This window comes from Chelonoidis abingdonii, chromosome 16 (assembly GCF_003597395.2).
Source record: "Chelonoidis abingdonii isolate Lonesome George chromosome 16, CheloAbing_2.0, whole genome shotgun sequence".
In the NCBI taxonomy this organism is placed as follows: domain Eukaryota; kingdom Metazoa; phylum Chordata; order Testudines; family Testudinidae; genus Chelonoidis; species Chelonoidis abingdonii.
Window position 1 is genome coordinate 15,817,625 of NC_133784.1, and position 12,658 is coordinate 15,830,282.

At 47.5% G+C, this 12,658-nt stretch overlaps 1 protein-coding gene across 39 annotated transcripts in view; it reads left to right on the forward strand.

The window, feature by feature from the left end:
* Window positions 1-12,658, forward strand: part of SORBS1 (sorbin and SH3 domain containing 1) — a 297,291-nt gene that overhangs the window by 270,372 nt on the left and 14,261 nt on the right. For 24 of the 39 annotated variants that reach the window (XM_075072820.1, XM_075072821.1, XM_075072817.1 and 21 more), the window contains 4 exons: window positions 609-655; window positions 1,897-2,011; window positions 2,120-2,245; window positions 3,360-3,554. In XM_075072820.1, the coding sequence (XP_074928921.1) occupies window positions 609-655; window positions 1,897-2,011; window positions 2,120-2,245; window positions 3,360-3,554 (483 nt within the window). Of the gene's footprint in view, window positions 1-608; window positions 656-1,896; window positions 2,012-2,119; window positions 2,246-3,359; window positions 3,555-5,283; window positions 6,037-7,475; window positions 7,590-12,658 lie in introns of all 39 variants that reach the window. The other 15 variants (XM_075072803.1, XM_075072805.1, XM_075072804.1 and 12 more) reach the window with 1 other exon arrangement.

Here is a 12,658-nt window from a genome sequence, read left to right on the forward strand (position 1 = left end):
ACAAATCCCATCCTATTTACCTTTATAACTAACTTGAGACAGTTTTAGACACATGCTTATTTTTCTTCAGTTCCTCCTGGCCTTTGTCTCTTTCCTACCAATTGAAACAGTGACCATAGTAGTACATGGGCCATGGTGCAGGTGGACAATAGATTTTCAGTGGGGTGTGAATGCCATGTGAGTATCACCCTGTTGCTTTCTGCTGGCCTGCATATTTTTCCTGTATCCAAGGGGAATTTAATCCTAAATCCACAGACTCATTGTAGTTACTGGGGCAGTTGTCAGGTTCAGCAGGGTTTGACATGGTCACTTGTTTAAACATTTACTGCTGTTAAACTCCCTGCTGTAGGGCTTTCCTTGCCATTGGTTACATTTATACCAGAAGGTGGCACTTGGCCTATTGAGGGATAAGTTCTTCTCTCAGATCCATAGAGCGGATCTGGACTCTGGTGCAAGAAGCATGCAGCAGAATATCTGAACCAAGATCAGCTAGTTTCACCCCCAGATTTGTTCTAGTCTTTGAAATGGCTGGGAAGCATTTCCATAGCCTTTTCACTAATGGGTCGAAAACAGAATTGTTGTTTTAATTTGTTGTTTTCAATCTTTAGATGAGACTTGCTAGAGCCAAGTTTGACTTCAAAGCACAGACATTAAAGTGAGTATATCTGGATATGGTTGTTTCTATCTCTCCCTACCTGCTTTTTCTGCATATCATGCATCATTTAGGGTGTATAAGACGACTGATTAATGTTTCTGGAGTGTCTCTTGATCCAGTAATTCAAAGCAAGTCCTTCAAGTCAGTAGAGGAGCTTTGTATACCCTGTGTATCTTCTCCCCGTATGTCTTTGAGGCAAATCCAGTTGCTTCACTGACACAAACAAGTGTTTGTTCCTGCTAGCCCCTGCTGGAGGGTGAGCTGGATTCAACTCCACTTCATCCATTGTAAGCGGATCTGCCAGTTGTGTCCTGACTGCAGTATCTTTATTACTGGTGGTGTTTTGAGAGGCAGGAAGAACCCAGCTGGTTGCTTAGATCCCAGCCTGAGCTTGCAGAGAGAACAGTGTTTTTGGCCTGCTCACTACGTGCATTTGATGTTGATGTGGCCAAGAGAGAGAGGAGCTTGTGTCATCCATGTTAGGAGCGGACAGGGTGGGTTTTTGTCATTCGCTGTTGGCTGGCCCATAGGAGAGGTTTGAGAGTCTGATACAGTTGGTCCTTTCGTTCCTGCTTTTCTTGCTGAAGTTTCCAAGTTCACATCCTGCTGCTGGACTGGTCCAAGCAAAGTCTATAACGGTTGCAAAGACTGGCTGGCCATGGAGCGTCATGTATATGGTGCTTCCATTATCAGCAAATTAGCTTCCTCTTAAACTCTCTCAGAATAGTCCTGGCTCACTTATCTCCTTGCAAAGTGAACAACTGTGCAGGCAAAATGACCAGCCCAAAGCAGGAAAGTGGGCACGGCCCTCTCTCCTCCCATCCTATCCAGCAGCAGCAGCCAGTGGCTAGTGCTTTTAACACTTGCTTGCCTTTCCTTTTCTCTGCTTGTGAAGGGGAGATGCTCAATAATGTCTGGCCACACCTTCTTTATGGAAAGCCACACCCACAATGCACCCAGACAGTGAGCAAACCCTTGGCATCTCATAGTAAGAACAACAGAGTAGTATCTAGATGAGTGGGTTGAGTGTGATTTAAATGCTTCTTCCCAAACCCACCTTGCAGCAAATGGGTAGATAGGGACCCCCGGGAAAGTGTGAGATACCCAGCAGGTATATGGGATGGCACTTGGGATGTCCAGGGTGAATATACACAGCCTCTCTCTCTCTCCTGCAGTGAAATTCATTGTGCTTTGTTTGCGGACAGTATGCAGTTCAGCTGTAACCAATGTGTTGTTAACAGGGAGCTTCCTCTGCAAAAAGGAGACATTGTTTACATTTACAAGCAGATTGACCAGAACTGGTATGAAGGAGAACACCATGGCAGAGTTGGCATCTTCCCACGCTCCTACATAGAGGTACCTCTTTCCTTTTGAAATACTGTCATTCCAGAGCCACAGCTTTGCCTCAGAGCCACCTGCTTGTGGGCTCCTGATGGGTCATTGGACTTCATTTCTTTCTTTCAGCTACTTCCGCCTGCTGAAAAAGCCCAGCCCCAAAAGCTGGCCCCGGTGCAAGTTTTAGAGTATGGAGATGCTGTGGCTAAATTTAACTTTAACGGGGATACTCGAGTGGAAATGTCATTCAGAAAGGTAGGACCCTCATTGGCATGATGGGTGAAAGCATTCATCAAAACAAACCAGATGGTGCATCATTTCAAAGGAGATGATCCACTAAAATTGACAACATTTTGTGCATGTTAGAATAATCTAATTATCTTAATCTAATCCTTGGGGGTTTTATTCAGCACCCATCGCCATAGTATATTGTGATGAGTGTTTTGCAGGGAGACCGTCTGTATCCCAGAAAGCAGACACGTGCTGTATTCCCACTCCAGAGGGACTAGCATGGGTGCAGTGCTGGTGCTGTGATTCTGCATGCTAGATTAGGCCTTTAGTGACACCTGCACAGTCTCATTACCATCACTCGGGTTGCATGGGTGTAAAATGAGGTGCAGAATGTGACTCTGCACTGGAACATCAACTTTCTGTTGATGAATTACTGGCTAGCTTGTACTCCCATAGCATTGCTGAGCCAAACCAGATCACAAGAGTGAATAGAAGTGAACACATATCTGTGTTACTGTAGTGTTCATGTAAGGCAATGAATGTAGACAGGGAGTAAGAAGGTGCCATTTTCAGTCACTTTTCAGAGCAGAACTGAACGCATTTATTAAAGTACCTTAAATAGCAAAATTTCTCCATCTCAAAGGTGGCAGATGATTGCATGTGTGTTGATATTAAAATTCCATGTTCTCTATTTTCTTTTTCATTTTACACAAGGTTGGAGCTTGCAGTATATAATCAGGATTCAAAAGTTTTTCTTGTGTGTTTTGTCAGCAGAACAGAAGGGAAGAGGATTGAGGACAGAGCTTAGAGACTCTGCTATGGGATTCACATAATGAGATCAGAACCTCAGCTTTCATATAAAAAAAATGTTTCTTGCATTCTGCATGCAAAGAAACTCTGTGAAATTTGACCCAAGAGTGACTGCTGCCTGCCTGAGTCTGCAGACAGCCTGAGCTAGCTTCAGAAGGGGTGAACCTCCCCAGTCAGCTCAACTCAGAAACATACTGCCATGTCAAGAAGGGTGGGGTGACATGCCACAGGTGGCTTGAATTCAGCTGGGGCGAGGGCTCTCATCTCCTGTGCTGCAAGTTTACACGCTGGATTAGCATCAGTGCTGTGTGATGGTTCTCTCCTGCAGGGCGAAAGGATCACGGTGATTCGGCGAGTTGATGAGAACTGGTACGAAGGGAAAATCTCTGGTACCAACCGCCAAGGCATCTTCCCTGTCACTTACGTGGATGTGCTCAAGCGGCCACTAGTGAAGAATGCTGTTGATTACCCTGAGCTGCTGATGTCTCACTCCCCTAATCGCAGTACAACAGCTTCCCCGCAGGTACCCAGGCTAGATGTCGCCAGTTACTAGACCTTACAGAACAGTAGGAAGCAGTCATTTGTGTGCAGGAGGAAATCCCCAGCCAAGATTATGGTGTACTGTACAGTAGCACCATCCGTCCTGTCCAGTTCACTACCACTGTACCGGCCCAGGGAGAGCTGAGCTGAAGGGGTTACACTTCACTTACCAGAAAGACTGGGTGGCTGGGAGGACTGGGGACAGGACACAAAGCATTTCAACTCTGATCACAGATTGAACCTTGGCTAGATTGGCAAGGATGGCAAGTTGAGTGAATTTCAGTGTCTTTGCAGGGATAAGTCAGTGACTTTGGTCTCGTTTGATGAGACCAGTGCCTACACAAGTCAAACCATCACTGCAGTGGGCATCCTGTTTGATTAAAAGGGCATTGAGCCAAAGGGGTCAGTGGCAGTCCTTCCATCGATTTCAGGGGGATTTAAATTGGGGCCTAAATTATCCCTCCACACAGCAACTCCAGCTTAGGGCTGAGACAGCTGGGCAGGACAGTGTGTCAGAGGCCCGAGTTACCATTGCTCATGCTGTACACGATCAGCAGCAAAATGGAAGGCTTGAGTCTCTAGGGCCTGCCAGTCTGGCCCCATTAGGAATGCGAAACTGCCTTTAAAACAGGTGTAAAATCCGACTGAAGCCAAAAACCGGTGAATTAAATCCACCACAGAGACAGCGGCCAGTGGCAGTTTTTCCTGTTTCTAGTGGCAATCTCGGATCCAGGACTGACTGTGGGGCTTTATAGCCTTTGATACACTTCACCCTGTACCTGCAAACATTTTTGCTTTAAAGTTGAGTACATACATGAGGTATGTGCAGGTGCGGGGCCTGAGTCCCTGGGTGAGGGAGGGAAGGAAAGGTGTTAGCTGGTTCTGTTCAACATACACAACAAGACCCTCCAGTGAGTAATGCTGGGGGAGGAGAGTCAGGAAGTTAGGGCACGCAACGGAGACTAGGGAAGGATTGGAAATTTCAGGGCTACAGTCAGTGTCTCTGTCCTTGTCTTCCTTTAGTGTTCTTATTAGCAGATATTTCTGTTCCTGGCTGTTGAGTGAAGAGGAGACCATGCTTGCTTTCTTGGGGTTCCCTGAAAAAGTGAATCTCAACTTAGCTTCAGTGTGTGTGGGCCTGGCACATCCTACGTCACCATGGCATGCCTGCCATCACCTTACTGCCAGCTTTTCCCTTGATTTGGGAGCCTGTATGCACCCTTTCTTAGTTTTTTCAGCGGTTTTGTTAATTCTCTCAGTAAAAGCAGTTGTTTTCTTCCTTTCATTCTCGTTTCCTGCAATGCATGGCTGGTGTGCACATATGATCGGGGAAAGCTCTAGGCCTGTCATGCCCAAGTGTCCTGCACCCCTAGACAAGGGCAGAGTTCAACCCATCTTTGTTCCAGCTTCATAAACCTAGAACTTGCTTTAAAATCAGCCAACTCCCGGGATGCTCCCTGCCTGGTAGCAGTGCTGGCTCCTTCAGCAGCCCCATGGCTCCAGTCACTGAGGGGCAAGGTACTACTCAGCGTGAGTAAGGGTTCGCAGTCTGCATGAAGCCCCCAGCGAGAGTTTATCCTTCATGCTGTGTCGTCTGCTTTCCTGCACTCACTCTTCGTTTCCCCACTGCCTTCACTTGTGTTTGAAAATTTTGTACTTTTTCTTGTCATTTGTCTTATTTCTATCTTTTTTTCCTTTTCTTTCCTTTTAAGTCTCCTGGCTCTGAGCTGCTCCATACACCAACTCCTCCACCTTTGCCATTCCCACGCCATGCCCTGTCTCCAGAGGTGCAGGCGATCACGGCCGAGTGGATTTCCCTGACTGTGGGAGTGTCTCCTAGCAGTACTCCTGTCACAACCCCTCCATTGCCTCCTCTCCCCGAAGGCTGTCTCTGTCCCGAGGACTATCTCACGGCCTCAGCTGCAGCCAGCCCCTCCCCCTCTGTTAGCCTTCACCATTCTAACCTTTCGGGCTCCTCCACGCCACAGTCCATTATATCGCCACTGCCATCTTTCCCCTCCAGGCCACCGTCCTCTGCTCACACTTTCAGTCACTCCACTCCGCAAAGCGAAGAAAAGTTTGTTGGCTGCCCTTCCCCCAACCTGAGCAGCTGTCAGACCCTTCACTCGGTTGTTGGGAGACCCGAAAGCTTTCTCTCCGAGCTCAGTGATGTCATTGGCAACCAAACCAAGGTCCGAAATAATAGAGAAGGCAGCAGAAACAGTGAGAGGGAGGGTTGGAATGAGACAGACAAAGGCTCTAATCCCATGCCCGAGATCTCTGTGGAGGGTTGCTTGAAAACATCAAACCTAGACAAGAATATGAGCCCAGAAAAGAGACCCTTTGCGTCCTTTGGGGAAAGCCAATTATGTCAGGAGCTAATCACTACTGGGCAGGGAAATAATGCTGAGAAAAGAGGCACAAGGAAAGGTGAACTGAGACAGATTCGAAGCGGAACAAACAAGGTACTTCTCCTGCATGTATATGCTATTCTGAAACCCTACGCTTACTTGTGTTTTCAAATCCTTACTGCCCAGCTGGCCACACAGAGCCAGTAGCTGTTGCCTATCCCTTTATGGACTATAGCTAGCTAGTGGCTGTTAGCAATACTGTCTCCAGCGTGCAGGGGACTAAAATGGCCTAGAAGTGGATTCAGCAAGGCTGTAGAAAGAGTTAATTGAGAACAAATATGAAAGTAGGAATTGCCTTGACAAATATTCCAAAGCCTCATCTAGTCTGCTATACTGGCCCAATCAGTGGTCATTACTAGATGTGTCAGAGGAGGGCGTATTGCAGCCTCCATGCAATTCACCTCTCTGTACGAAAACAATGAACTACAGGGAATTCCTCCCTCACCCTAGCTGGTGATCAGTTTATGCCCTGAAGTATAAATTTCATCCTAGCTAGGGAGAATACCTATGCTGTTCTCATTCATAAAAATGAAGGCAGGTGAACCTAATGGAGCCTGAGGTGCCGTGAACCTCTAGCCCGGGTCTGTGTATTTGCACAGCCAGCTAGTTAAAGTTAAAGGAGTCATTTTTTCTTGTAACACACTCAATGGGCCTGATTCTCATTTACCCTACTGGTCCCTTTATGTAAATGTCACTAACACCCACTGTAAGGCCCCCTTTACACTGCCAGAGTGAGGTAAAAGGACCTAAGAATTAAAGCTGCAGTGTTTTCTCCCAAGAGTGAGTCAGTTATTTAAAATTATATATACACTTGTTGCTGAAGAGCAAGCTGTGCTCTGTGAAAAGAATAGAGGAATCTTAGGGGAGCTCTCAGCTAGCAGGAGGTGACATAGTTGGCTTCAACACCCCCAACATCCCCCGCTCTGCCAAATCTCAACTGATTTATGATCCCTTGGAGACCATAACCGGCTGGAGTAAGTTACAGTAGCCCCCTAGGTTCTTCTTGCTTACACCCAGGCTGTGGCTTTGGCAGCTTCAGAATCAGGTGCCTGGAACTGGCTCCCTTCCCCTTTCCTGTATCAAGCTGATCTTGATGCAACATAAAATCTGGGCCAGAATTAAACAAGGGAGGGAAAAATGCCTTCTGAGACTGTGTTCCATGCTACCAAATTATATTTTTTTCATATGAAATTAACCAGGTCTTCATCAAAATTGTATCTAAGCTTTACAAAAAGATATAGTTTTTCATCTTTATGTATTGCCAGCAGCCATTACATAAGCTTAACATTCTGCACATTTTAAAATGCAGTCCAGTTGTAAGCAAAGAAGGATGAGCTAGGAAGGTGTGTTGTCTCTTGCATGGAGTTACGTTAGCAATGTGCGCACCAAATTTGAGTGTATATATAAAGGATGCTCTTATCACAAAAGATGATAGCAGTGATTCTGGTAAGAAATCATGCATTTAGCTGACCAACTTTTCTTTCCTTTAAAAGACTGCAGACACTTCATTCTCTTCATCTGCTCTTCTCTCTTCCTCTGCACATTCTTCCTCTGCTGTCACAATACAACCACCTCCTAGACTTACACGCAGGGTCAGAATGCCCCAGGTAACCATTGTTACTGGTAATTATTCTGTGGCTGTTTCCATGCTATTGTTATTAGTTTGTTATGTGGTTGCTTGTCCATATGCTGATTTCACAGGTGAAGTACATCTGCTGACTTTAATATGATGAACCTGTTAAAGGGTCATTTAAAGTTAGTTCCAGATGCCTTGGAAATGATGGGAGTAAGCAGCATGGGTGAAATCTTCAGTGGCTGTATGTCAGTGTAGCTTTGTTGAAGTCAATGGAACTAAGCTGATTTACACCAGCTAAGGATCTGGCCCTAAATTCCTCCAAAGTGTTAGCTTAAGACATATTTGATCTTGTTGGATCCTGAGTGCCTGTAGCTACAGTGAACTTCAGCTGGAATTGCTGTGGTTAGTCTCTGGAGGGATCAGTAGCCTAATTAGTAAGAGCAGTGGTGGATTACTGCATGGGCTAATGGGGCCCATGCCCAGAAACCCCAGACAATTTATGGGCCCCCTCAGGAGCACCGGAACTCTGGCCCTGCCCTTGGCTCCTCCTCTCCCCCTGCCTGCCCAGCTGTGGTAGATAGGGTGCCCTATACCCCACTATACCCTGCCCCGCTTGTTGTGTTGGCTTTTAAGAATGTTTGGAACTCTTTGAAGTAGGAACCCATTGTTTTTTCTGTGTTTATGATGTCTGTGTAGTCTCATGACATGATGCCTTGATACTGATTTAAGCAAGGGAACCACAGTGTTAAACCCCTCCAGAGCCAGAGAAGGAGAGATGCTGAGATTGTGGATCACTTAAGAGCTGCCCAGGGAGCCTGGGCTGCTGTGGCATAGGTGCCGACTCCATCGGTGCTCCAGCTGGAGGGAAAAAAATTAGTGGGTGCTTTGCAACCACCAGCAGCCAGCCCCTGCTCCCTCCCAGTGCCTCCCACCCACAGCAATCAGCTATTCCACAGCATGCAGGAGGCACTATGGGGAGAGAGAGGAGCGGGGACGGAGAGCACTCGGGGAGGGGATGGAACTGGGCAGGAAGAAACAGGGCGGTGGTGCAGCAGGGGCAGGAGGGGGTGGGGGCTTGAGGGAAGAGGGTGGGGCCTGGGGTGGAGCAGGGGGTTGAGCACCCCCAGAGGCCAGAAGAAGCTGGCGCATGTGCACTGTGGGGAGCCCCAGACCCTCTACCTGCCCTGGGCAGGGGGCCAGCATGCCTGAGAGTAACCCCCAGTCCGTGTCCCTGCTCCCCATGGCGCACCACCCAGCATAGGTGGCCCGGGCTCCCTGGGAAGCTTTTACCCACTTCCGGCCTGGCCAGGGCCTTGGGGGGGAAGGGGAGGAGCAGGGGGTGGAGCCATGTGGCTCAGTATGGGCAGCTAAAATGTTTTTTGTGCCCAAGGCCCCAGTAAATTGTTTTCCGTGTCTAAGTAAGAGGGATGTACTGTATCAAGAAAATGGTTTTGCAGGGGTTGTTTTTTATTTGCTTCCAGAAGTTACTAACTACCTTTTTCTGGTATGGGCCACTAAAGATGGGCTCAGGCTGCAGCATTCAGATCTGGAGTGGGAACACCTAAAGCTGTTAGGACCTGTTAGGACCTGGAGTTCTGGCTCAGCACATTGGGAAGGTAGGGGGCCCTTGTAAACTTCAGGATCAGATTTCAAGGGGCCCAAAGTTAGGGGCATGGGGTTTGTATGTGTTTGCATCCAGAGTTTTGGATCTGACTCACATCTGTAGGACAGTGGGTGGCTAATTCTGTGATTATTGGCTTGACTGCTTTGTGTTGAGGGGAGAGTGTTTCTGGCATAACTGCTAATGTCCAGCCTGGTGTTTCATCTGGTTCTGTGGAACCCACTAACACCCAAATTCACTGCAAACAATACCAAAGGAGCCAGTGTTAATACTGTTGTAACATAAACAGCTCAGCGTAAGCACTGAACAGCTGATACCCCCTCCTTTCTATTCCCCCGAAAGGACAAAGAGGTATTCTAGTCTGTTTACACATCAGTATACTTCCAGCTCAGTTCCACTGGCTGGCAATATATGAAGGAGAAAGCACACACTTTGCAAAGGCTAGCGTGGGCTGCTGTTTATTTTTACCAGTAAAGTGTGCAAATTTGATCCAGAATTTGTTAATGGAGGATGAATCTATACACCTGTTGCTATTTTTAGTCATTTCCCTGATCATCAGCTGCTCTCTGAGGGTGAAGTATGGAGTTAAGCCTGCAATTTGCCCTTTGCTCACCTCTGTCCCCATTTCCCCTGGGGACAAGGGCTTTGAATGGGCAAATGTTCATTAAACAGTCACCTTCCCAGTCCCATCCCCCTGAATTTACCATTTTGATTTAGATTCCAAGTACCTGACCCCAAGGGTGGGTTTGTTTCCAGTTCAGATTTTAAAAAATTAAATTTGCAATTTACTTGTGGGTTTATGTTTTCTCCTAACATTTTATTCACTCATCCCTACTGGGAGCTGTGTGTGTGTGTGCAGGGCCGTCCCTAGGGGGGTGCGGGACCCGGGACATTAGAAACTTAGCGCCTATCTGCCGAGGGGTGCTCCCCCTGGCTTCACCCAGGCCCCGCTCCCACTGCACCCCTTTCCGCAAGGCTCCAGCCCCACCCTGCTTCTTCCCGCCCCACCTCTTCCCCTCCCTGTTCTGTCCTCTCCCCAAAGCGTGCTACGCCCTTGCTCCTCCCCCGCAGCGCCTCCTGACGCTGAGAAACAGTTGATCCTTCTTTGGTAGGTGCTGGGAGGGAGGAGGAGGAGGCGCTGACCGGGGAAACCTGTCAGTGGGCATCAGGCTCCTCCTCGCACCCCCCCTCGCCTCCTCACTCCGCTCACCTGCCATTTCACCTCCCCACCCACGATCCTCCACAAAGCACGGGGTCTGGGGCAGGTGCCCCAATTCACCAGCCCAAGGGACAGCTATGTGTGTGTGTTTTTGCACATGTATGCGAGAGAAAGAGAGAGAAAACAGGATGTGATCACAAAATGATAATCCTAAAGATGCACTTTCAGACTAAATGCTGAACAGATGCTGTTTTATTTATGGTTTTGTGCCCTGCTGATAGTATGACCTTGATGTCCTTTTCGGGGGGTTATCAGGCCAACATTTTTATTCCATATGCCATGACAACTACAGTGTTGTGAGGGTCAGGTTAAAATTATGCATTGACTTATGAGAGGCCTCAATCTGCCCTCTGAGTTTGTGGGCAGTTATTTAGGGTGCAGTTAGCACATTTGTATGTACAAATAGATATCCCATTACCTGAATGGCGGGTGGAGACACTGTTTGCATGAGCAGAATTGTAGGCACCAACTCATGGGCAGGTTTTGAAATCTGGCCTTCTATTATTTTTAACTGAATGCTAAAAGCACTAAGGCTTGTCCACGTGGGGAAATGTTCCAGCATTCCTATGCTGGTATAATTATAAAAGTGACATAAGCAAAACTGAAAAAAGGCCACTGTTGTTCTGGATCAGTGTCCACAAGTGGGAGTTTTTCCAGTCATAATGATGGTATCTTTTCTCATATAGACAAGCTCTTAGCAGAAATTAAACTGAGCTACAGAATTCAGACCCACGTTTGGACCTCAGTTTTGACACTGCTCATCCTCAGTGTTTGTGGGTGTTTTTCAGTTTGCAATCCCAATTGCGCTCATTCTAGAGAGCAGCTCTAACAGTGAAATTCAAAGCCAAGCTTTGTTCCAGATATCAGACCCTCTCACATGTGGGGCTGTTTGGACTGGGGTTCTAATTCACTCCTACCTCTAGTACTAACGCAATACATTAAAATGGGCCAAATTCTACATAAAGTTACAATCCCCTGCGTGTGTGTGTTCCTCCTGTGTGCCACCTCAGCCCTGCGCAGTACTGTTTATTCATGTTATAGGTTACCCTTATTGCACATCCATACCTTATTACACTCTGTGGGGATTTGCAGGGAGGGGCTAAAGGTGTTCCCTAGCTGGTGGTTTTCTGCTAAATCGTGATTCCTACAGAGGACAGCTCGCTTACTTATCAGATCAGCGATCTTGGGTCACCAGTGTGTTGCTGGTGGTGGTCAGGAGGTCATCTAGTCCAACCCCCTGCTCAAAGCAGGAGCAACCCCAACTAAATCATCCCAGACAGGGCTTTGTCAAGCCGGGCCTTAAAAACCCCTAACGATGGAGATTCCACCACCTCCCTAGGTAACCCATTCCAATGCTTCACCACCCTCCTAGTGAAATAGTGTTTCCTAATATCCAGCCTAGACCTCCCACACTTCAACGTGAGACCATTACTCCTTGTTCTCTCATCTGCTACCACTGAGAACAGCCGAGCTCCATCCTCCTTGGAACCCCCCTTCAGGTAGTTGAAGGCTGCTATCAGATCCCCCCTCACTCTTCTCTTCTGCAGACTAAATAAGCCCAGTTCCCTCAGCCTCGCCTCATACATCATGTGCCCCAGCCCCCTAATCATTTCCATTTCCCTCTGCTGCATTCTCTCCAGTTTGTCCACATCCTTTCTTTAGTGGGGAACTGGACACAATACTCCAGATGCAGCCTCACCAATGCCGAACAGATGGGAATAACTTCCCTTGATCTCCTGGCAATACTCCTACTAATACAGCCCAATATACCGTTAGCCTTCTTGGCAACAAGGGCACACTGTTGACTCATATCCAGCTTCTTGTCCAATGTAATCCCCAGGTCCTTTTCTACATAACTGCCACTTAGCTAGTCGGTACCCAGCCTATAGCAGTGCATGGGATTCTTCCATCCTAAGTGCAGGTCTCTGCACTTATCCCTGTTGAACCTCATCAGATGTCTTTTGGCCCAATCCTCGAGTTTGTCTAAGTCACTCTGGACCCTACCTCTACCCTCCAGTGTATCTACCTCTTCCCCAGCTTAGTGTCATCCGCAAACTTGCTGAGGGTGCAATCCATCCCATAATCCAGATTATTAATGAAGATGTTGAACAAAACCAGCCCCAGGACTGACCCCTGAAACACTCTGCTTGATACTGACAGCCAACTAGACATCGAGCCGTTGATCACTACCAGTTGAGCCCTATGATCTAGCCAGCTTTCTATCCACCTTATAGTCCATTCATCTAATCCATACTTTTTT